The sequence below is a fragment of the Sminthopsis crassicaudata genome, chromosome 1 (assembly GCF_048593235.1).
Source record: "Sminthopsis crassicaudata isolate SCR6 chromosome 1, ASM4859323v1, whole genome shotgun sequence".
Classification (NCBI taxonomy): Eukaryota; Metazoa; Chordata; class Mammalia; order Dasyuromorphia; family Dasyuridae; genus Sminthopsis; species Sminthopsis crassicaudata.
The window spans coordinates 42175783-42197500 of record NC_133617.1 but is presented as its reverse complement, the minus strand read 5'-3'; the positions used below and the strand labels follow the sequence as shown (position 1 = coordinate 42197500).

Here is a 21718-nt window from a genome sequence, read left to right as displayed (position 1 = left end):
CTAAAAACAAAGAGAAAATATGATTTAAAAGTAATACCTATGGGAAGGTTGGGCAATAAGCTAAAGGAAAACATTGTTTTATCCTTTTAAATAGGAAAAGATCACCCGATTTACAGTCAGAGGTCGTGGATGCAATTCCCAAATCTGCTACATAATGGCTGATATTTATATAGGACTCTGGGGTCTGCAAAGCTCTTGACGTACACTATCTCGTTGAAGTCACCCAAAAAACCTATCTAGGAAGGTGTTATTATTTTCCCCATTTTACAGGTGAGACACTTCAGGCTCATAGAAAAATTAGCTTGCTTGTGGGTAGGCTAAGCATCTAGCACAGAAATCAGATTTTTTTTTCCTCATTCCAAGTCCAATGTGGCATCTACTACACTAGAGGTATCAACTTCACTGAGTATATCATCACTGTATTAAGATGTAACTAAGAAATGTTTAACAAAATAAATTAAAACAAAATATTAATAATGTTAATTTGTGATTTTGTTAAGTCAAGATGCTGCCCACAAGGATCATTGTTGTTTGAGTTTTAGATCACTGTACTTCTCAGAATAACTTACATGATCTTAGAAAATTCACATAACATCAAGAAACTTAGTTTCTTGATTTGAAAAAAAAAAGGATTTTCAATCAAATAATCAAAAGTCATTTATTAAGGGCCCTTTTTAAAAGGATAAAAAAATTTCCTTTAGCTTATTGCCCAATCTTCCCACAGGTATTATTTTAAAATCATTTTTCTCTTTGTTTTTAGTCTGAACAGCATCTTTCTTCCTTCCTCATCCTTACTCCAACCATTCCCAATCAAAATATTGCCCATTCTTCATTTTCTGTCCATCCTCACCCCGTAGAGAATAATAGCTTCTCATGAGGAAGATATCTTTACATCTCCTCTACATCAAAGGAGTCATAAGAGAAACAAACAGAAAGGTTAAAAAATTGGACAAATGGCATTCTAGGTTGTGTCCACTTTTCTATTCCAATGTATATTGTTGCCCAATAGAAATTAAGGGTGTTCCTTAGTAAAAACAAAATATCAGTCAAGAATTTCATGGGTTCAATATCAGATGAGCTTATTAAATCAGCATGTATATCCATTTCTTCCAGTCCTTGCTAAAAGGTGAATAACTGATACCCAACTACTTCTCTTTTGGCACTTCTGCTTGATCCCAATGGGCAGAATAGGGAATAATGGGTGGAAGTTAGGAAGCATCCAATTTAGCTACAATGCCATTTTCTGGCTTTGGTTACAAATTATTATAATTAAATTCTTTGAACATTTGTTTAGTACTTACTCTACTATAGAACTGTACCAAGCACAGGTGATACAAAGATGAAATTAAAATGGCTCTTGTCCTCAAAGAGCTTGTACTCTACAAACTAAACAACTTGAATGTGAAAAAGTGAATGTAACAAATACAAAGAAAATACAGGGTAATTTCAGAGATATTATTATATTATATTATATTATATTATATTATTAACATTAATAAATTTAACAATAATATAATATTAATATTATTGTCATAATAATCACTGGAGAGAGGGAGGAAATGAAGAATGGATTCCTGGAGGAGGTAGCAAGTGAGCTAAGCTTTGTTGGGAACTGATGGCTTAAAGGAAGAGGAGAAGGAAATGGCAATCACTCCAGTATCTTTGATTAAAAAACCCCAAATGGGATCATGAAGAGTTGAACAGGACTGAACAAGAGTAACAAAAGGTTTTTTGGCCCTAACAGATATCCATACCAAGAAGGATCAGGCTTATAGATTGTAGGACTTATATTTAATAAAATTCACTTTGGTGTAAACCCTATAGCCAGCTAGCGATCTGGAGGGGAAAATCAGCAAGATCTGTGCGTCAACAATCCTCCTTAGTTTTGATCAGTACTCCAGCAATCTGCTTTCTGTCTCCACTGTTTCCCATTACAAAGGAAATACAGTTGTTTATGCCTCTCCTTAATATTACATTGCACATGGCAAAAAAAGAACAAGACAACAGATGGCTGATGACAGGTCAAAGTCCTGATGGATCTCTTTGCTACCTCTTTCTGGAATATCTGTGGTAGAATAAGAGAGCTTTTTTATTTTAGAGATTTTAGGCTTATAGGGACATTTCAGTAGAGAAAATCACTCTCATGCACGGCAGAAAGGAATAATTATTTTTATTTCCACATATTTTAAGATGTTATTCAGTCGTATCACTCATGTCTGACTCTTTCTGGCATCATTTAGGGTTTTCTTGGCAAGGATACTGGAATAGTTTGCTATTTCTTTCTCTAGTTCATTTTTATAGATGAGGAAACTAAGGCAAAAAGGGTGATGTGACTTGCCCCGAGTCACACAGCTAGTAAATGTATGAGGTTGGATTTAACTCCTGACTTTAGATCCAATACTCTATCTTCTGTACCAAAAGACATTAACAAGTTGAAGAAAAGCAAGGTAAATAGGACACTTAGCTACTCCCACCCAATTTCCCTCCCAGGAGTGTTTTGGAGCTCCAATTTGGGAACTCCAGTTTGAGTTTGCAGCTCAAACTGACTAGAAACAGCCAATTGTCCAGTTTTTCAAATTATAATATCACATGTGCAAGGTACCTCCTTCCATCATGATAATTATTATTATAACAACAAAAAAATATATATAGTGTTTATTATTTGCCAAGCACTATGATAAGTACTTTATTGTTATTTTCTCATTTGATCCTCACAATAACCCATGGAGGTAGATGCTATAATTATCCCCATTTTACAAATGAGGAAACTGAGTTTAAATCACTTGCCCAGGGTTATATGGCCACATTTGAACTCAAGTCTTCCTTACTTCAAGCCCAGAACTCTATTCACCGTACCACCTAACTATCTCAACATCCCCTTCATATTAACAATGAAATAGAAACTTATTGACCATCCACAGGGATAGTAGATGCCAGAGGTGGAATTTGAATGTAGGTGTCAATCTTACATTTGTGAAAATAACATTTTGAACCCAAGTACAGATTTATTTATTATTTACAGGCTTTTGCTAATAAAGCCTAACATTTTAGTCTAAAAAGATCTTCTGGGGGATCCTTTCATTGTCCTCCAAATGATTAGCCAGATTTGTATCATCTATTTACACAGATGTGTATCCCACTGTATTCCTTCCTCTTTTTGTCATTTTGTTTTGACCAAGTTGACAAACCAAACCATGTGAAGATGATTGCTCTACTTGCCTCTACAGTCTAATTTCTTTTTTATATTTTGCCTATTATATTCAGCACTAGATTATATGTCATAAGGGAAATAATTTTCTTTTATTGTCTCTGAAAATGCAGGTGGAAATGTGAATAGGGAAATGGATGGGAAGGGGTCTAGATCAAAGCCTCACCTAACAATATGTTGAAGTCAGCTTGAAATGACTCAAGAGACAATTGTTAATTTTTCAATATGAGCATTTACACTCTGGAAATCAACAAATCAGGGCTTGACATATTGTTTTGTTCATTGTCTAAATTTAGAGAAAGTGATGGAGAAAATGTTAATAATGAAAATTAAATTTTAAAATTTGTGTGGGTTTTTTTGTCCAGAATGCTTGATGCTAAATATTTCCCAGCCCACTACTGGCAAGACCCTTGACCAGAATATCCCAGATCGCCTCAGGTCCTACCTGTATTTAAATACATGCTGACTCCTCAAAAATGTAAATGTCAACACTTTTTGTTTTGTGAGCTCTAACTCTTTCTAATAGAACATAGGACATAGAGCCAAAGACCTAATTTTAATCTTGCTGACTACCTATATTTAGACAAATCACTTCATATGTTTGGGTCTTAATTCTTTATCTATGAAAATGAAGAGGATATTCTCTCTGACCTCTAAAGCATATTTCAGCCATATTAAATTTAATATATTATGATCCATTTTCATTTCACTCTGTTACCCCATTTCTTCCTTCAGGGATTCCTTCCCACTGAAAGATAAGACAACAAAGCTCTAATAGTGGAATTTCAAACACTGACAAGAGGAAGAACTTTCAGGTAGAAGAACTTTTCAACAAAGACTATCTTAAATCAGCACCCACTTATTTCCCTCTGTTACCCCATTTCTTCCTTGAGGGAATCCTTCTCATTCACTGATAGGATAATAAAGCTCTAATGGTGGAATTTCAGGTACTGTGCCAAGAGGAAGAACTTTTGAGTAGAAGAATTTTTCAACAAAGACCATCATAAATCAGCACCTACATAAAGAGACTATCCTACCTCTACCACAGACTAAAATCAGAGGGAGAAGAAAATTCAAATTGCCTCCTTGGCAGAAGGTAGTTTTGTTCTCAACCTAGAATCTAATAGCACTCAAGTCAGCAGTCAAACAGCAGAGGCTGAATCAGCAATGTTGCCTTTAAAAAATTGGATTATTTCCCAATTTTGCCATTTGTCTTTTTTTTTTCTCTTTTAATTCCCCCCCAACCCCTTACTGTGTTGGATAGCCAAGTTAAATTATTGAAGTCAGCTAGTTCCTCTTACGGAAAATTTTTGAAGCTGGAGCTGGTGAGGAGAATAATTATGCAAGGTCCCCAAAGGAAGAAAGGGAGTGAAAGACACATTTTATCCAATCCTTTGTAATCCTTTAAAAGGTTGGGTTAGTAAAGTGATTGCCAATGATTCCCAGAGCATCCCAATGGGAGACATGCAGTAACTGCCCTGGATGAAAACAGCTCCAGGACAAAGTGTTACCCATGGAGCCATTGCCAGTGGTTGTGAGCTCAAGCAGAGGATGGGCTCAGAGCTGTTTAGTCATGCGATGGATGGGGAGCTCAAAGAACAAAATCCTTCCCCATCCATTCCTCTGCCCTTGAAATAGCCTGCTTAAAAGAGGGATTTGCAGTCTTTGGGAACTATGGGGAATAGCAGAGGGCATGAACAAAATAGATGTGAGCTTCATCAGTGCTATTCAGAATTCCCTACTCTGTTTGGGAAGGCAGCTGCATCAGGAGTGACTTAATTGATATTCTACCTTTCTGGCCAGAAAAAAAAATTGGTAGAGGTAGTTTTTTTCCTATCTTGAAGCAGTAAGGAATAGCAGCTAGGAAGTTAACTAGTTAGAAAGTCCTGGTTTCAAATCCCAATTCTGATCTTTTGTATCATGTGAAAAGATAAACATTTATTAAGCACTAATTAAGTCAAGCAGGAGGCTAAGCACTAGAAATACCAACTGAGGCACTGGAGATATCAATATAAACAAACAAATTTGTCCCTGCTTTCAAGAAGTTTATATTCTAACAAAGATGAGCTAGAACCAGAAGGAAAGTAGTAGCATGGAATGGAAATATAAGGAAATGTTGTGGTAATCTTGATCATCTCAAGATAAGGCCAAAACTACCTGCCTATTAGGTGCAGAGAAGGCAAGAAGAGTCTAATTTTTCATTGAGAAGGAGGTAGAGATGATATTCCAAGTGCAGATTGCAAAGGATGGAGGTGGTTCCAGCAATCCCTTTATTTTACAGATGAGGAAACTCAGACCCAAAATAATGATGTAGCTTTGTCAAGATTATAGGGGACCCACATTCCATGATTCCAGAGCCCACATTTCTCCAAAACTCCACTCTGTCTTGCTGACCAAGCCTAATCTGTCTGAACAGTTTTCTCATGCAGACCCTACCTTATTGCTTTATTTGGGGGAGTGGGATTGGAGGAAAAACAACTGAAATTTAATGAACTGCAAGCAAGTACTTTGCAAAAAGGTAAAGCACCACATCAATGTCAAATACATTAATCCTCGGATTGAGACTGTGCATGCTCCTTCTGATGAGCTTCAGCCCCCAAATTTGCAGTCCAATGGTCTAGGAGAAAAACAATTCTTTTCCCAAGTAAACCATTCTTTCCACTTGTAAACATCAAGCAAGGGGTTATAGAAAACCACTCTCTACCATGCCATGGACACATCTGGTGACCACAAATGCTCCCTATGAATCATCCCTTGACACTTGCCATGTCTCCCCTGCTTCTAGGGGTTCCCTGATGATCACATGGTTAACAGAAAGAGTTTACAGACAAATGTTAGCTTTCCCAGAGCAGACCTGCTTCCATCCTTAGACTTCTGAACTTCTTCCTCCATACTTCCATTGTTAGCTCATCCATAGTCACAGCTTCAATTCTCTACTAGGTTCACAACATTCCAAAATCTCAGTATTTGCCTCCAGGTCTACTTTTTAGAGCCAAGCAAAATACATCTAATGCCTTTTCCATAAGGACAATGCTTAAAATATTTTAAGGTTACTCTCATGTTCCCTTTTAATCTTCTTTTCCCTAGGTTCAACAATAATGGGACACTAGGAATTAGGAAGTTAGGAAGACTAGGATTTCAATTCTGCCCCTGATACATTAGCTGTGTGATATTGCCTGACACATAGTAAGCCCTTAGTAAATGTTTACTGATTGACAGGTTGATTTGAAATCTCAAAGAACCATAGAAATGTCTACTTTTTATATAATTCAACTGATGTTATGCTCTTAAAGTCTCCACCATCCCAAATCACTTTCTATAGCTCCCAAGGATTCCACACAGTGTGAAGGAATACAATCCCAATGATAATTTCACTTCTCCATCCACAATGGTAAATGTAAAATTTTGCATGTGTTAAAACCTGTTAGTATAGATGATGATTTTTTTGGCATTAAAATATACTTATTTTCTTATATTTAGAGCAAAATCTCCCCTAAGATACTTTTATCTGGTCTTTCTTCAGGTCTTTCTGGAAATAGATTTCCTGGGATCTGTCAGTTCCATGACAAAGCTAGTTTGGAAACACTCTACTGCTTATAACAGTATTTAGGAAAAGCAATAATAATTGATCTTCACAAAGTGATATTGACATTTTTTGTTTTATTAAATGAAGAATCTGAGATTGAGAGAATTTGAGCCATTACAGGATCACACAGCTGGTATCTGAGTCAGATTCCAACTCCAATTTTGCTAGCTCTAAATAGCACTCTAGCCATGTGGCATCTAGCTGCCTCTAGGACCACCAGCAAGCTACTTTGTTTCAAAACATTCTTCTAAAGATTTTTGAAATCTGTCATTTTCTCTATAATTCTAGCTATTTTTTCCATACAATTGATTAAAAAATCAAGTAGCAAAGACATGTAGAAAATGAATGCTTTAAGAAATAAGAATGCCTTAAAGAGTTGTTCCTGGTAATCCTTAGTAATTCCTAGAATCATCCAATTGATTAGACCAGAATGCCCTGTCCTCTAACAGTAGGCTACAAAATAATAATGAGAACTCATTTCATATCATTGCAACTAAGATGTGAAATTTATATTTTCTTTTAGAGAAATCACATGATTTTGGTTGAAAAGCACACCCAATTGTAAGGGACACTACAAGCCTAGAAAAGAGATTCAAACTGAGGAAAAATTGTGTACTTCTCAGATCCCAAAGCATAGGATTTTTTAAGTTCAAATACCTGACAAAAAAAGTTAGCATATGTGTATATATGCATATATATGCACATATACATAAATCATTTGTTGTTGTCTAGTCATTTTTCTGTTTTTTTTGTGATCCTGTTAGGGGTTTTCTTGGCAGAGATGCTGGAGGGCTTGCCATTTCTGTCCCTAGTTCATTTTACAAATGGGGAAAATGAGGCAAACTGGGTAAAGTGATTTGCCCTGGGTCACACAGCTAGTAAAATTCTAAAATTTAAACTCAGAAAGTTGAGTCTTCCTGACTACAGGTCCAATACCCCATCCTCTGCATCTCTCAGCTGAACAATATATATTATGCATATATATATATATATATGCATCTTAAAGTATATATATATATATACATATATATTTATATATGTATGTATGTAAACATAAGTGTTTATACATATATTATATATACACACATATTATATATATATATATATATATATACATATATATATATATTTCCTGGATATACATACAAATATATATATATATATATATATTTAGTCCAGATCTTTAATTTCATATATCAATATATACATATATATTATATACATAATCTTCTTTCTTAAAGCTTTGACCTTCCTAAAAATTAGCCAATTGTGTTAGCAGCAAGCTTCTGCTCTCAAATTGCTATTTAAGGGATAATCAAAGAATTACCACTCTGGCATTAGATTTTCCTTTTATTAAATCATTCAACAAGCATTTATTAACCACTTTCTATTTACCAGGCACTGAACTAGGCACCTGTGATATAAAGATAAGAATGAACCAGTTTTTGCCCTTTGCAGACCTTATATTTTATGAAGGAGGGGAGATGGGCAAGATAGCATGTGCTAATATAAACATATGCTGAATGTAGCCTAATCAGCGTAAGGCAATTGGATAGGGAAAGCACATCGGATAGGGGGCAGATGAGAAAGGATCAGGAAAGTTGTCTCCTAGGAATCATGAACTGAGTTTTGAAGGAAACAAGGGATTCTAAGAAATGAAGGGAAGGAGGGAGAGCTTGGGAGCTTATGAGACAACTAGTACAAAAGAGAGAGAGAGAGAGAGAGAGAGAGAGAGAGAGAGAGAGAGAGAGAGAGAGAGAGAGAGAGAGAGAGAGAGAGAGAGAGAGATAAGAGGAGTGTTGTGTATTAGGAATAATAAGTTCAGTCTGGCTGGACCACAGAGTGAAGGAGACTGGAAAGGCACTGAATTATAAAGGACTTTAATACTAAGTAGAAGAGCTCATTATATATAATCCAACCCCCTTGTTTTCTGTCTGGGACACCAAAAATTAAGTGGTTAAGTGATTTGCCCAAGGTCACTTAGATGGCCACAGATTACGCTGTGATAAATGGCAGATCTGTTTGGACCTGACGTCTCTAACCATAAATCAAATACTTAAATCCTAGGCTCATAGATGTAGAGCTGGATGAAACCTATGAGATATTTAATTCAATCCTCCTCATGTTACAGATGAGGAAAAACAAAGGGGACACAGTGGATAAAGTGCTGGAGTAGGAAGCAACAAAACATAAGTTATTGGATTTCACCCACTGTGTTGCCTCAGGCAACTGAGTTTCAGTTTCCTCTTTTGTAAAATGTGCTTAGTAAAAGCACCTCCTTTCCAGGATTGTTTTGAGGATCAAATAAGATACCATATATAAAGTGCTTTGTAAACTTTAAATGTACTACATAAATGTCAGCTATTATTATTGTACAGATTCAACCAGGTAATAAGTGGAAGAAATATATTTGAATCCAGATCCTCTGCCTCTATACCCAAATCCTGCAGTGTTGTTCAGTTGTTTTAATCATATTCAAATCTCCACAATCCCATTTTAGAGTTTTCTTGGCAAAGATATTAAAGTGGTTTGCCATTTCCTTCTCCAGCTCATTTTACAGATAAGGAAACTGAGGCAGATAGGGTGAAGCGATTTGCCCAGGGTCACACAGCTAGGAAGTGGCTGAAGCCATATTTGAATTCAGGAAGAGAATTTTCTTGACTCCAAGTACAGTGCTCTATTCACTTTATCATCAAGCTGCTCAACAGACCTAATATGTGCCAAACTCTAATTAATTAGATACTGGGGATGCAAAGACAAAAAATGAACCTAGAATATTTTTTTTTCTTTCTTCTCTGGAAACCCATCAGCCAAAGAGGATCCTGGCTGCACCTACCCATGGCTGCAGGAGCATTTGTGTAGCATTTTAATTAAGAAAGGCTAAATCAAGTGTTTAAACATCTTCTGTTCTGCTTTAATTTCTAATTAAACTGCATAGGTCTGTTCCATAGTCAGTGGCACCCAACTCTGAACAAAAGGCAGATTAGCTTCCAAATTAATATTTGGGGAGTAAATTTGGAGTTGGGGATAAAGAAAAAAGGAATGCATATTTTAGAGATGCAGGTTTTTATCTTATTCCTTGATTTTCTGAAATATATCTGGCTCCAAGATGACATTAATTTTTTTTTTTTACAGATCTCAGCTTTGCTTTAATTTGGTGAAATCCAAATGTTTGATTTAATATCAGTATTACAAGAATTATTTATGGTCATGATATAGACAGATAGTAATGTACAGCTTAAATACAGAGATTCTTTTCTGTAGGAAGCATTAGAATTTGAAAATTAAAGATAGAAGCATTTTTGGTAAGTGTCATCTTAATCATTGGCAGAATAGGGGTCCTGGACAGTTAGAGTGTCTTAATCCAGTTGAAAGGTTGTTTGTCAAAGGGCTATCCACTGGCAGTCCAATTAGTCCCCAGTCTGGCCTATAAACATCCTTATGGGGTCTTGACCCACCCATGGTATATCAAAGAATTGGTATTAATGCATTTGCTGAGCAAGCAGCATGTGATAAGTCAGGGAAGTCTTTTCATGTTCTCTAATCCCAGCTTCTGAATGTTAGCACTGGCTGGGACAGAAGCTTTTGGTCACAGGGGGTCTGGAAAGAAGCACTTGATACTTGGCTTTGGAGACCTGAGGTACTTAAAAAGAAGAAAGTGCTCGGACTCACCAAGCTCCTGCAATAGCCACATCAGAGAAAAATAAAAAAAGTTATGGGGAATATCTAAATAGGGCTTCACGGCCTAGGCTCAACTCACAGCAGTTCTGGGAAAAGGGAAGAAAAATAAAGCAGGGCAAAGAAATAAATTAAGAAAAGGAGAGAGAAAGACAGAAATAGAGTTGGAGAGACAAAGAGAGAGAGGGAGGAGGGGAAAAGGGGAGAGAGGAAAAGAGAGAGTGGGAGGGAGGGAGACAAGAGGGGAGAGGGAGAAAAAGAAGGGGAAGGAGAGGGAGTGGGAAAAAGAGAGAGAGAGGGAGAGGGAAAGGAGAGAGAATGAGAAAGAGAGAAAAAGAGACAGACAGACAGAGAGAAAGAAAAAAGAGAGAAACAGAGAGAGAGGCAGAGAAAGGAAGCACAGAGAAAGACACACAAAGAGATAGAGACAGAGAAAGATTGAGATTTACTATTAGAATCAGCCCAGATATATCCCTTGGTCTATACTGTCCCAGTTCAATTTCATTTAGTGAATATTTGTTTATTTTCTCTTTGAGCGCAGTTATGAATTCTATAGCAAAGCCAAACCGGACATTCACTCAGCATTTCCAGCCTCTACGCTTGTGCTTGTCTGAGTCTTATATTTGTCCAGTGCTGAGCAGAGTGTTTTGTACGGCTGACTTTCAGGATCTGTAAATTCCTTCAAGCCTCAGTTCAGCTGCCAGAGGCCTTTTCCTGGTTTGTACCTGCTCTTTCTCCCCCCATTCTCCCCTCCTCTTTCTCCCCTGCTTATATCTTCTCCTCTAAGATTACACCCATCTTCTACCTAATTCTTAATTATCTTGCATACTTCTCTCTCTCTCTCTCTCTCTCTCTCTCTCTCTCTCTCTCTCTCTCTCTCTCTCTCTCTCTCTCTCTCTCTCTCTCTCTCTCTCTCTCTCTCTCTATATATATATATATATATATATATATATATATATATATATATATATATATATATATATATTTCCCATCTCCCTCATGAAAATACAAGTCCTTTAAAGACAAGAATTTTTTTTCCTTCATATCCCAAGGACATAGTAGGTGCTTTATAAATTGATTGATGTAATTGTCCAGATTTGAATTCAGGTCTTCCTGATTCCAGACCTAGCCCTCTCTCCACTGCAACATCTAATTGCCTCACAAAGAATTCCCGTTATGGAAGCTTTTCCACTGGTACAAATCAGTGACTTGAAGGTAATCCATAGAATCAGAGAGCTGAAGGAGGTACTGGGAAGTGAAGAAACTTGCTCAACATCACACGATTAATGTGAATCAGGGGGTCTTAACTGGCTACTATCCAAAATGATTGCAATAATGTAAATGAGAACACTAAAAAGCATGTAGACCAAAAATAAATGTCATGAGCATTCTCTGACTTGGAAAAGAGATGATGAGATACATTTTCTTCCTCCTGACATGGAGAAGGGGGACCACAGGTGCTGGACTTGACTTAGACTGATTAGTCCTATTAAACATCAGCTGTTTTTGTTTAACTGTTTTTTTTTTTTTCTGTTATGAAAAGGGTTAAAAAGGATTGAGGGGATGTTTAAATTTGGAAATGACTATCATGCAAAACTAAGAGGTTTCAGAAAATCTTAATCTTAAAAAAAAATCTTACAAATTGCTCTCATGTACCCCCAATTGGAAATCACGTACCATGATGACGAACAGAGCTGGGGCCACAAAGGCCCAGATGGCTCCCTTTCCCAAGGACAACCAGCAACTGTAAGAAGAGAACACAGGAGTTACTCTCTGGCCCTGGGCTGCAAATTGGAGAACAAGGTCATTCAATTAGTGGTGCCATTAATTAGCAAGCCATTGGAAGTTCTCTTGCATACATGTCCAATTTTGCAGCCAGAGACACTACAGAATTAATAGCACTCTTACCTTCCTTTCTGGAGACCAGCAAAGCTTAAAGAATGATTGAGAGGGAGGCTCCAACTATAAAGAGCCTCAAAGTGGCTATTGGGAGGGAGTAAAGGGTGGAGAGGAGCAAGAAGTGCGACAATAGAACTGAACCAGAGCCTTTCATTACTAGAAGCAACAAGAAGGCAAAAATGAGAATAGGAAACCCATAACCAGCTGTTGTTTTATAGAATATGTTCAAAAATATTATTCATTAATATATTAAGCATGACTATACATGTATAACCTATGTCAAACTGCCTTTTCTATGAGAGGGGCAGAGGAAAGAGAGAATTTTAAAGTCAAAATTTGGAAGAAAAAATGTTAAAGTTGTTTCTAAATGTAATTGAGAAAAATAAAATATTAAATTTTTTTAAAAATTTAAAAAGAAAAATAACAACAAAAATATCATTCATTTATTCATTCCACAAACATGCTAAGCATTCTTTACTAGTAAGAGTCTGTGTTAGACTCTATACACACACACACACACACACACACACACACACACACACACACACGTGTGGCTCAGAGCTATAATGAAATGATTACTTCTCAGGTGTAATTTTTTTGCACTAAATTCCATATTCATTACACTTTTTTATTTGACTTTGTTCCTTGAACAATATTAGGGTCAGACCTTGTAGGCACTAGAGAGCCTCATCTGAAACCCTAGGAGAAGTGATGCACAGGAACTTCAAAATATGACTCCAGGTCTCTGCTAGTGGACTATCTGTTCTAGATTGCCCCAAAAGATGTGTCTTGGTGTTTTAGATCACCCCAGATTACATGTTGTTCTGTTCTATATCACCCAGGAAGTCTTGATGTTCTAGATCACCCTGATAGCGATCCAGAAAAGAATCTAGAAGAGTTTTTCCTGGATTGAGGCTCTAGAAAAGAATGTTTTTTGGATTGGGGTTCTAGAAAAGAATATAGAAAAGAAGGGAGGATCCGAGAAGACATGTCTTTTGGTGTTCTATATCACCCAGAAAACCAATATTTGTGGTCTACATGATCCAAAAAGACATATCTTTCTGTTCTAGATCACCCAGGAAGACATGTCTTGGTGTTCTAGGTCACCCAGAAAGATATATCTTGGTGTTCTAGATTGCCCTGGTTATGTCTTTCTGTACTAGATCACCCAGAAAGACATATATTAGTGTTCTAGATCACCACTGGTTATGTTTTTCTATTCTAGATTGCCCAAAAGGATGTGTCTTTCTGTTCTAGATCACCACCAAAAGATGTGTTGTTCTATTCTAGACCAAAAATGTGTGTGTGTCTGTTCTAGATCACTCAGAAAGACGTGCCTTCGTGTTCTAGATTACCTCAAAAATGTGTTTTTCTGTTCTAGATCATATAGAAAGGCTTGTCTTTGGAGTTCTAGATCACCCAAAAGAGGTGTGTTTTCTGTTCTAGATCACCTCAAAGATGGGCCTTTCTGTTCTAGGTCACCCAGAAAGACTATTCTTTGGTATTTTAGATCACCCAAAAGATTTGTGTTTTCTGTTCTAGATCACCAAAAGATGGGTGTTTGCTGAAAGATGTGTTTTGGTGTTCTAAATCACCCAGAAAGCCATGTCTTTCTTTTCCAGATCACTTGCAAAAAGATATGTCTTGATATTCCAGATCAACTGAAAAAACATGTCTTGGTATTTTATATCACCCAAAAGACATGCCTTTCTAGATCACCCAGAAAAGATGGCTTTGGTGTTCTAGATCACCCAAAAATGTACCTTGGTGTTCTAGCTCACACCAAATTACACATTTTTGTGTTCTAGATCATGTCCAAAATGTGATTTTCTGTTCTAGATGGCCCCAAAAGGTGTGTCTTTCTGGTCTAGATTATACAGAAAGCCATGTCTTTGATGTTCTAGATCACCCAAAAAGAGGTTTTCTGTTCTAGCTCATCCAGAAAGACATGTCTTGGTGTTCTAGATCAACGGAAAAGCTGCATTTTGGTGTTCTAGATCGCCGAGAAATCATGTCTTGCATTCTAGATCTTCCAAAAATACATGTCTTTGTTCAAAAAGGAATTGTGAGAATTGTTCAAAAGTGAAGCAGTATCTAATAAGGTAGTGAGATGACCATCCCTGGAGATCTTGCAATTGGGCTCAGATGACCCTTTATGGGGGTTGGTTCCTTTAAAGTACCCTCTTGTATTCTTTGTTGGCCCTTCCTTTTTTTCAAAGCTCCTGTGCTTCATGACATCCTAAGCACTTGTCTTTCACTTTACAAATCATCTCATGTACAGTTCCTCCATCAACAGGCCACTGTTTCCTGAAAACTCTGATTTGAAAACATGGAAATTAAATTTTAAGTACTAATTATAATGAAATGGGGTCAGGGCACATGCATTCCAAACTTCACCCCAGCTAACCTCCAGGGCATTGCCTCTCTTTCCTATTTCACTGCAGGGCAAGGATAGAATAATATGCCTATTCCTTATGTATATAATTGTCTCATGTTTACATTTATCCCACATCTCTCATTCCTAGCGATTATTTAAACTGCTTGCAGACGTCTCACTGAGGTGAGAGCTTTCAGAATGCTTCTTAATTGGTGAGGGAAATTCATATCACTGAAGACTGTAAGCCAGAGTTTAAAAAAACAAACCAATAAAAAAAAAAAAAAAAAAAAAAACCACTTCTTGATTTCATTATTTAAAAGTCCCTATTAAAATTCTTCCTCTGAAGGCCCATCATGATGTAGAATTGACCCCAATTTCTCTCAAGCAAAATCAATGGTGAATAATAGATCCTATCAAATTAGAAATCCAGTTCAGGTCAATTCAATTCAATATAATTTATGTTAGAGCCATGGATAGAGAATCTTGAACTTAGAAAAAACTGAGTTCAATTTCTTCTATGGAAACATGATAGCTATGTGACCCTGACCTTCTAAGTGATTCCTAGGAAATTTTTGCAAGGCAAGAAGAGTTATTAACATGATATCTATGAGCTCAGATTGAATAGATTGATAGATAGATAGATAGATAGATAGATAGATAGATAGATAGATGTATATATACATATATAGTGATAACTATTTTTGTAATGTTGTGTATTTTATTTCATCCACTTATAAACATTATTTGGAAGAAGAATTCCTAGCCTTCACCAAAATGACTGTCAAAAGAGTCCAGGACAACAACAATAACAAAAAGATTAAAAATCCCTGAGGCCATAATCAATCAATCAACAAGATCTTATTAAGTACTTACTATACTAGGCACTGGAGATAAAAATGCAAAAGATAAAGCAAGCCTTGATGTAATGGAGGTTTTATATATATACAATTATTTTATAGAGAGATAAAATATAAATAAATACAAAATAATATTACAGTCCAGCTTGGAAAGGAGAATATTAACAGTTGGAGGAAATGTTTCATGTGCCATTTTGAGCCCAATGTTGACAGAAAAAAAAAAAAAAAAAAAAGAGTACAACACATATGAACAATGCAGGCTTTGAAGATGGCTATTTACATGGTACAGAGACCAAGGATGGAGTGCAAGGGATAAAGAACAAAGAGAAGACCAGTGTGCTTGAAAGACAAAGCATTAGGAGTCAGAGAAATATCTCATGAGACCAGAAAGATAGGGTGAGAGTAGGTAGATGAAGGACTCTAAAGGGTCAACAGAAATGTTGAACAGACATTAGAAAATACTGGAATTCCACACAATCAGATCAACAATAAAAGAAAGCTTTGTGGTAAATATACTGCAATGGGAAGATGTTTGGGGCAGGGAGACCAATTAGGAGGCTTTTAATATTATTTTTCATCTTGTAAAAGTGAAAATAGCCATATGTGTTATATGTGGTCACACTAATTAGCAGCTTCTCGTTAAACCCTCTGAGCATATAAGAAGGTTTAAAAGGCTGTGTTTGGATTCACAATTTATTCTTTAACGTATAATTTACTTAGATTTTTAACAGACTCATTTTAAATAAAGGACACTATCCTTACTTTTGTTTTCACTATGGGATAAGAAAATAGTATCAAACATTCTAGGTCGATTGCTATAACTCAGGGCGGGGGGGAGAATCATTTTTATTAATATGCTACCTGCTAATTATTTTTGTTTGTTTTACAATGAGAATATAAAGCCTCAAATTATAACCACAGAAAATAAAAGTATCTTTAAAGAAAAGTTTGGCAAACCTGTTCCTAATTTTGACTCTTACTGACAAAGGCCACTTATCTCCTCTGATAATCAGAACCTGAATTAAAGTAGTAACTAGTGAACCGGAGAGAAGCCATGGAACATGAGAGATGTATGTAGCAGGAAAGTCTATCCACCACCACCGCCTTAACCATCATTTCTCCTCAGACCTTGATGGACACACCCCGGACCCTGAACCCAAGAGTCTTGAGAATAGCAACATTTCCTACCCAGTACATCTAAGCTCTATTAAATTATATGCTTTTTTCCTCTAATAAACTTTAAGCTCCTTGAGGGAATGGAGTGTCTTTATTTTCCTTTTTTATATATCCAAAATTTAGCATAATCCTGGCACATAGAAGACACTTAATAAATGTTTATTGAATTGAATTATGGAGATGTGACATGACAAATGTTCCTACAGATGTTTTAGCCATAGTTAGTGAAGAAGATGCAGAAAAGAACGTTCTTGCTACTAAAGTCCTCATCACTGTAAAAGGATCAGACATAAGAATCTTGTATGATTTTATCAATGGAAAGAAGAGGGCTTACCATCTGCTTTGCCATTATATCCTAAGGATTATGAGAACCCTCCATCTCTCTCTTCCCTTCAAAATATGAGTCCCTTGTTACTATCTTGATTTTCAATTTGTGTCCTCAGCACTTATCATGGTGATTTGCACATAGTAAGCTTAATAAAAAATTCATGTATTCAATTTAGTCCATTTCATTCATTCACATTGTAGAAATATGAACAAGATTCATCAACTCATTAGCTATGTAGAATGATGGGCAAGGAGGAGTTAAAAGTACAAAGCAAAATGGCCAGAAAGATGGGAACAATTTCATAGGAATGATGAGGAAACTCCAAAACTCTTAAACCTCCTTGGACTCGGTCTCAGGGAGAGGATTCCACCTTAAACACAAAAAGTTTTCATCTTTGCTATCTGGCTTAGTCCAGAAAACCATTGAATTCTATTCAAATTCTAACCCAGGCTGAAGCTCAGCCTGGAACTCCACCCACAAGCCCCTTCAGCTTGCAGCCAAAGCTCCCTATTATAAAAGAGATAAGCTGGAGTCCTCTCTTTGCATAGGTCCCAAACATGCAGCCTTACGCCTGCCATGTCAAGGATTTCTGCCCACTGGAACCACCCTGGCTCTGGTGTCTTTCCCTCTTTACCTAACACCTTTTAACCTTACTTCCAAACCCCATAATAAACCTCTTTCTCAATCTAGGCTTTCGGGTCTGTAAATTCCTTTACAGGGAACTCTGCACTGCCACTAGACCTCATTTAACTCTGTATCCTTGCACCAAATCCAAAGGGGTTGCAGGGGAGTTCCATTTGACTCCCTGCACCCCAAACCTGCCACTAAACTTCAATTAAACCTAATTTCATTTAGGTACTCCTTATCTAGTTCTCATCAGGAACAGGAAGGTTTGGAAGAGAGGTAGAGATAATGGTTGTCAGTTTGGAATATGCTGAGTTTGAAATGTCTCCATAGCATTCAATTTGAAATCTGTAATAAGCAGTTGGCAATATGGAGCTGAAATTCAAAATTTACAAAAAGAGCTTTATTAAACTCAGGGGAGCTCACAAGGTGACAAGAAAGTATATTATCCATTACAGGAATTAGGAGTGTAGTTAGGGTCCTAGATACTTTAGGTCACTTTGTAAATCTTTCATTATTTTACTTGCTCACAAGTGCCTGAGATGGGTGTTGTTATGTACTATATATGTGTATACTTCATTATATCATATACAACATGCACATTACATTGCTAATCACCTTAATGTAGGGCCCCCATGATAAGGAAAATCTGCATTAAAATGTTTGGCCCTCTCTTTTTAGCAGAGAAGACGTCTGCATTATTATGGCACTAAAAGATAAAATACGTTGATATTATAAAATAATTTACACATATTTTATGCATTTCTGAGTTTCTAAACTTTTTCTCAGTCATCAGCTGGCCTTTGCATGTCATCTGTGACTTCCACAAAATTTCCCCAAAAAATTACCATTTAATTTTTTATGTCAACCCATGATGTATCCAAGCCATGATGGGGAAAGTTGTAATGTGGAAAGGATAATTATACAAAGAAAAAAAGGGAGGGGAGAAGAGAAGAGAGGAGAGAAGAAGGAAGTGAAGAAAAGAGAGGAGAATAAAGGAGAGATGAGGGGAAAGAAAGGAAAGATGGTATGGGAGAGGAAGGCACAGAAGAAGAGAAAGGGAAGACAGTAGAGGGAAGGGCAGGAGAGGAGAAGAGAGGAGTAGAGAAAGGAAGGGAAAGGAGGGAAGAAAGAAGAGAGGAGAGGGGAAGGGAGAGGAAGGAAAGGGAAAATAGGAAGGGAGAGAAAGGGGAGGAAGGGCCCAAAAATAACATTGGAAAGTAGCCAATTAGGAGATATGATACGATGATTATTCAATCAAACAGGCTGAGAAAGATAAAATAAGGAAGAAGAAAACCAGTTGTATAAAAATTTCTGGTTAAAGTTAAGGAACCAGACATTCTCTACACCAATTAAAAAGAAAAGGGTAAGACACTACTAGGTGCTAGAAATACAAAGACAAAAATGAAACTGCTCCTGTCTTTAAGAAACTTAGAATCTACCAGGGGATAGCATAAATGAGTAAGAAAACACAAGATAATCTGAAGGAGAAAAACTTACCAAGGGGATTGGGAAAGGCTTCCTGGAGATGGAACCTGAGCTGAATCTTGAAGAAAATTTCATCTACTAAGGCACGGTGTACAGAGGCAAGAAACAAAGTGCAAAGCTCAGGGAATTACAAGTAATACAGTTTAACTGGAATATAAATTGAATGGAGAATAATGAGAAATGTGTGGAAAGACAGGCTAGATCCAAAGGGTCCATCAATGGAATTTAATATCAAGCTGAGAAGTAGGTATTTTAAAGAGAAGTAATAGGGAATCATTAGAGATAATAGATGGTAAGTAGATAGATTAGAGAGACAGACATAGGTAGGTAGGCAGATAGGTAGGTAGATAGATAGATAGATAGATAGATAGATAGATAGATAGATAGATAGATAGAGGAATTTATCAGGCACTTATTATATTAAGTTCTAGGGATGCAAATATAAGCCATCAAGATAGTCCTTGTCCTTTAGATGCTTACATTCAAATTGGGGAAGATAACACTTAAGGGTTTTGGAAGAAAAGGAGGTGGGCTATTTGTCTTGACATGGTATGGAAGATCGGGCCTGGACAAGTTAAAGCAAAAGCTCACTTATCAGAGATAGGGGCCCCAGGAGCAGAGTCCAGAGTTTTCAGTTGGGAAGAAGTGAGAATGATGTCTAAAGAGCATGCTATGGAGACCATTAGGAAGTGAGGTGAAGGTCTGGGCCGTGTCAAGATCAAACTTCTTAAACAGGAAGGTGAAAGGGTCAAACTGAACTTCTCGAAGATTATTTTGGCATGAGGCATGGAAGATAGATTGGAGAGAAATACTGGAAATGGGGAGGCTAATTGAGAGGTTATTTTATGATAGTCCAGATAAGAATTGGTGAAGACTTCATTATCCAGCCCAATTATTCAGATCAGGTTTTCAAATCCACATAGGCTGGGATACTCTTATCAAAACAAAAGGCTTTATCTTTCTCCACTTAGCCATGAATGACCTAAAGAGAGAGATGTATGTGAGATTGGAGTGAAGAAGTGAGCCTTCCCAAACCAGAAATCTAAAACAGATTGGACATGAAAGAGCCCCATACTGGTATCCAGCCCTGGCCCTGCATCTGAAGCTTCTGGTCAGTCTAAAAGCAATTTTTCTCACTATAGCCAATTGCTGCCAAAATTTACAATATCACAACTTCTTCCTTCCTTCCTTCTTTCTTTCTTTTTTCTTTTTTTTCCTTCCTTCCTTCTTTCAATATAACAAGTCCATGAAATATTTTGTTACAACCAGATTTATTACAAGAAAATAAACATGCATGTGGAACTCTAAGTAAGGAATTCAAACAAAGGCTTTCATATTTATGAAATTTCAACAAAGAAAGGAAAAGAAACAGAAATCCCCACCCAAATGGGATTGTCAGGAAAGAAGAAAATAATGAATAGCTAAGATGGCAAAAACAGCACTTTTTTCTTTTGGGAACTGCTAGGCTATGAAGATAGGATGGTCTGGGGCAGCTAGGTGGTGCAGTGGATAGAGTACCAGACCTGAAGTCAGGAGGACCCAAGTTCAAGTCTGGCTTCAGACACTTAACACTTCCTATCTGTGTGACCCTGTACAAGTCACTTAACCCCAATTGCCTCAACAACAACAACAACAACAAAAAAAAAAAAAAAAAAAAAAAAAAAAAAAAGAAGATAGTCTGCTTATCTATAAGAGTCCCTGATGCACACACAGTAACTCAATCAGTGCAGAATGATTGCCACTTGTTTTACTCCCAAGAACACACAGAAAGTCCAGCTTGGGGTATAAGAACAAATTATGTCTTTTTTATGTCTCTTGCGGGGGGAGGGAGGGTTGGAGGTATCCTTGACACATTCTGAGCCTCTTACATATTCTGGGGCTGATGTTCAATGAAAATATGGTAACTCAAAAAGATAAGTTTAGGAGACCCCTTAACTTCCCTTAACAAGGGAAACATAAGCTTGAAAGGCTCATTTCCATCAGCCCAGCCACCACTGTCTTCTACTCCAATAACTCATGAAGATCTTGTAATCAAGTGGAACTAGAAGTCTTAAGATTGATATCATAGATATCTTGAAGTATTAATAAATGGAAGAGAGATAGGAAGAAAGAAAGGAAGGAAGGAGGGGAGGGAGAGAGGGAGGGAGGGAGGAAAGGGGGGGGAGAGAGAGAGAGAGAGAGAGAGAGAGAGAGAGAGAGAGAGAGAGAGAGAGAGAGAGAGAGAGAGAAAGAAAGGAAGGAAGGAAGGAAGGAAGGAAGGAAGGAAGGAAGGAAGGAAGGAAGGAAGGAAGGAAGGAAGGAAGGAAGGAAGGAAGGAAGGAAGGAAGGAAGGAAGGAAGGAAGGAAGGAAGGAAGGAAGAAAGGAAGGAAGAAAGGAAGGAAGAAAGGAAGGAAGAAAGAAAGAAAAAAGAAAGAAAGAAAGAAAGAAAGAAAGAAAGAAAGAAAGAAAGAAAGAAAGAAAGAAAGAAAGGAAGGAAGGAAGGAAGGAAGGAAGGAA

The 21718-nt window shown here is 37.0% G+C and overlaps 1 protein-coding gene across 2 annotated transcripts in view; it reads right to left on the bottom strand.

The window, feature by feature from the left end:
• The window catches only part of ADGRD1 (adhesion G protein-coupled receptor D1), a 435558-nt gene that overhangs the window by 47098 nt on the left and 366742 nt on the right, over window positions 1–21718 (bottom strand). For both annotated transcript variants that reach the window (XM_074299712.1, XM_074299710.1), the window contains one exon: window positions 12150–12216. In XM_074299712.1, the coding sequence (XP_074155813.1) occupies window positions 12150–12216 (67 nt within the window). The remainder of the gene's footprint in view (window positions 1–12149; window positions 12217–21718) is intronic.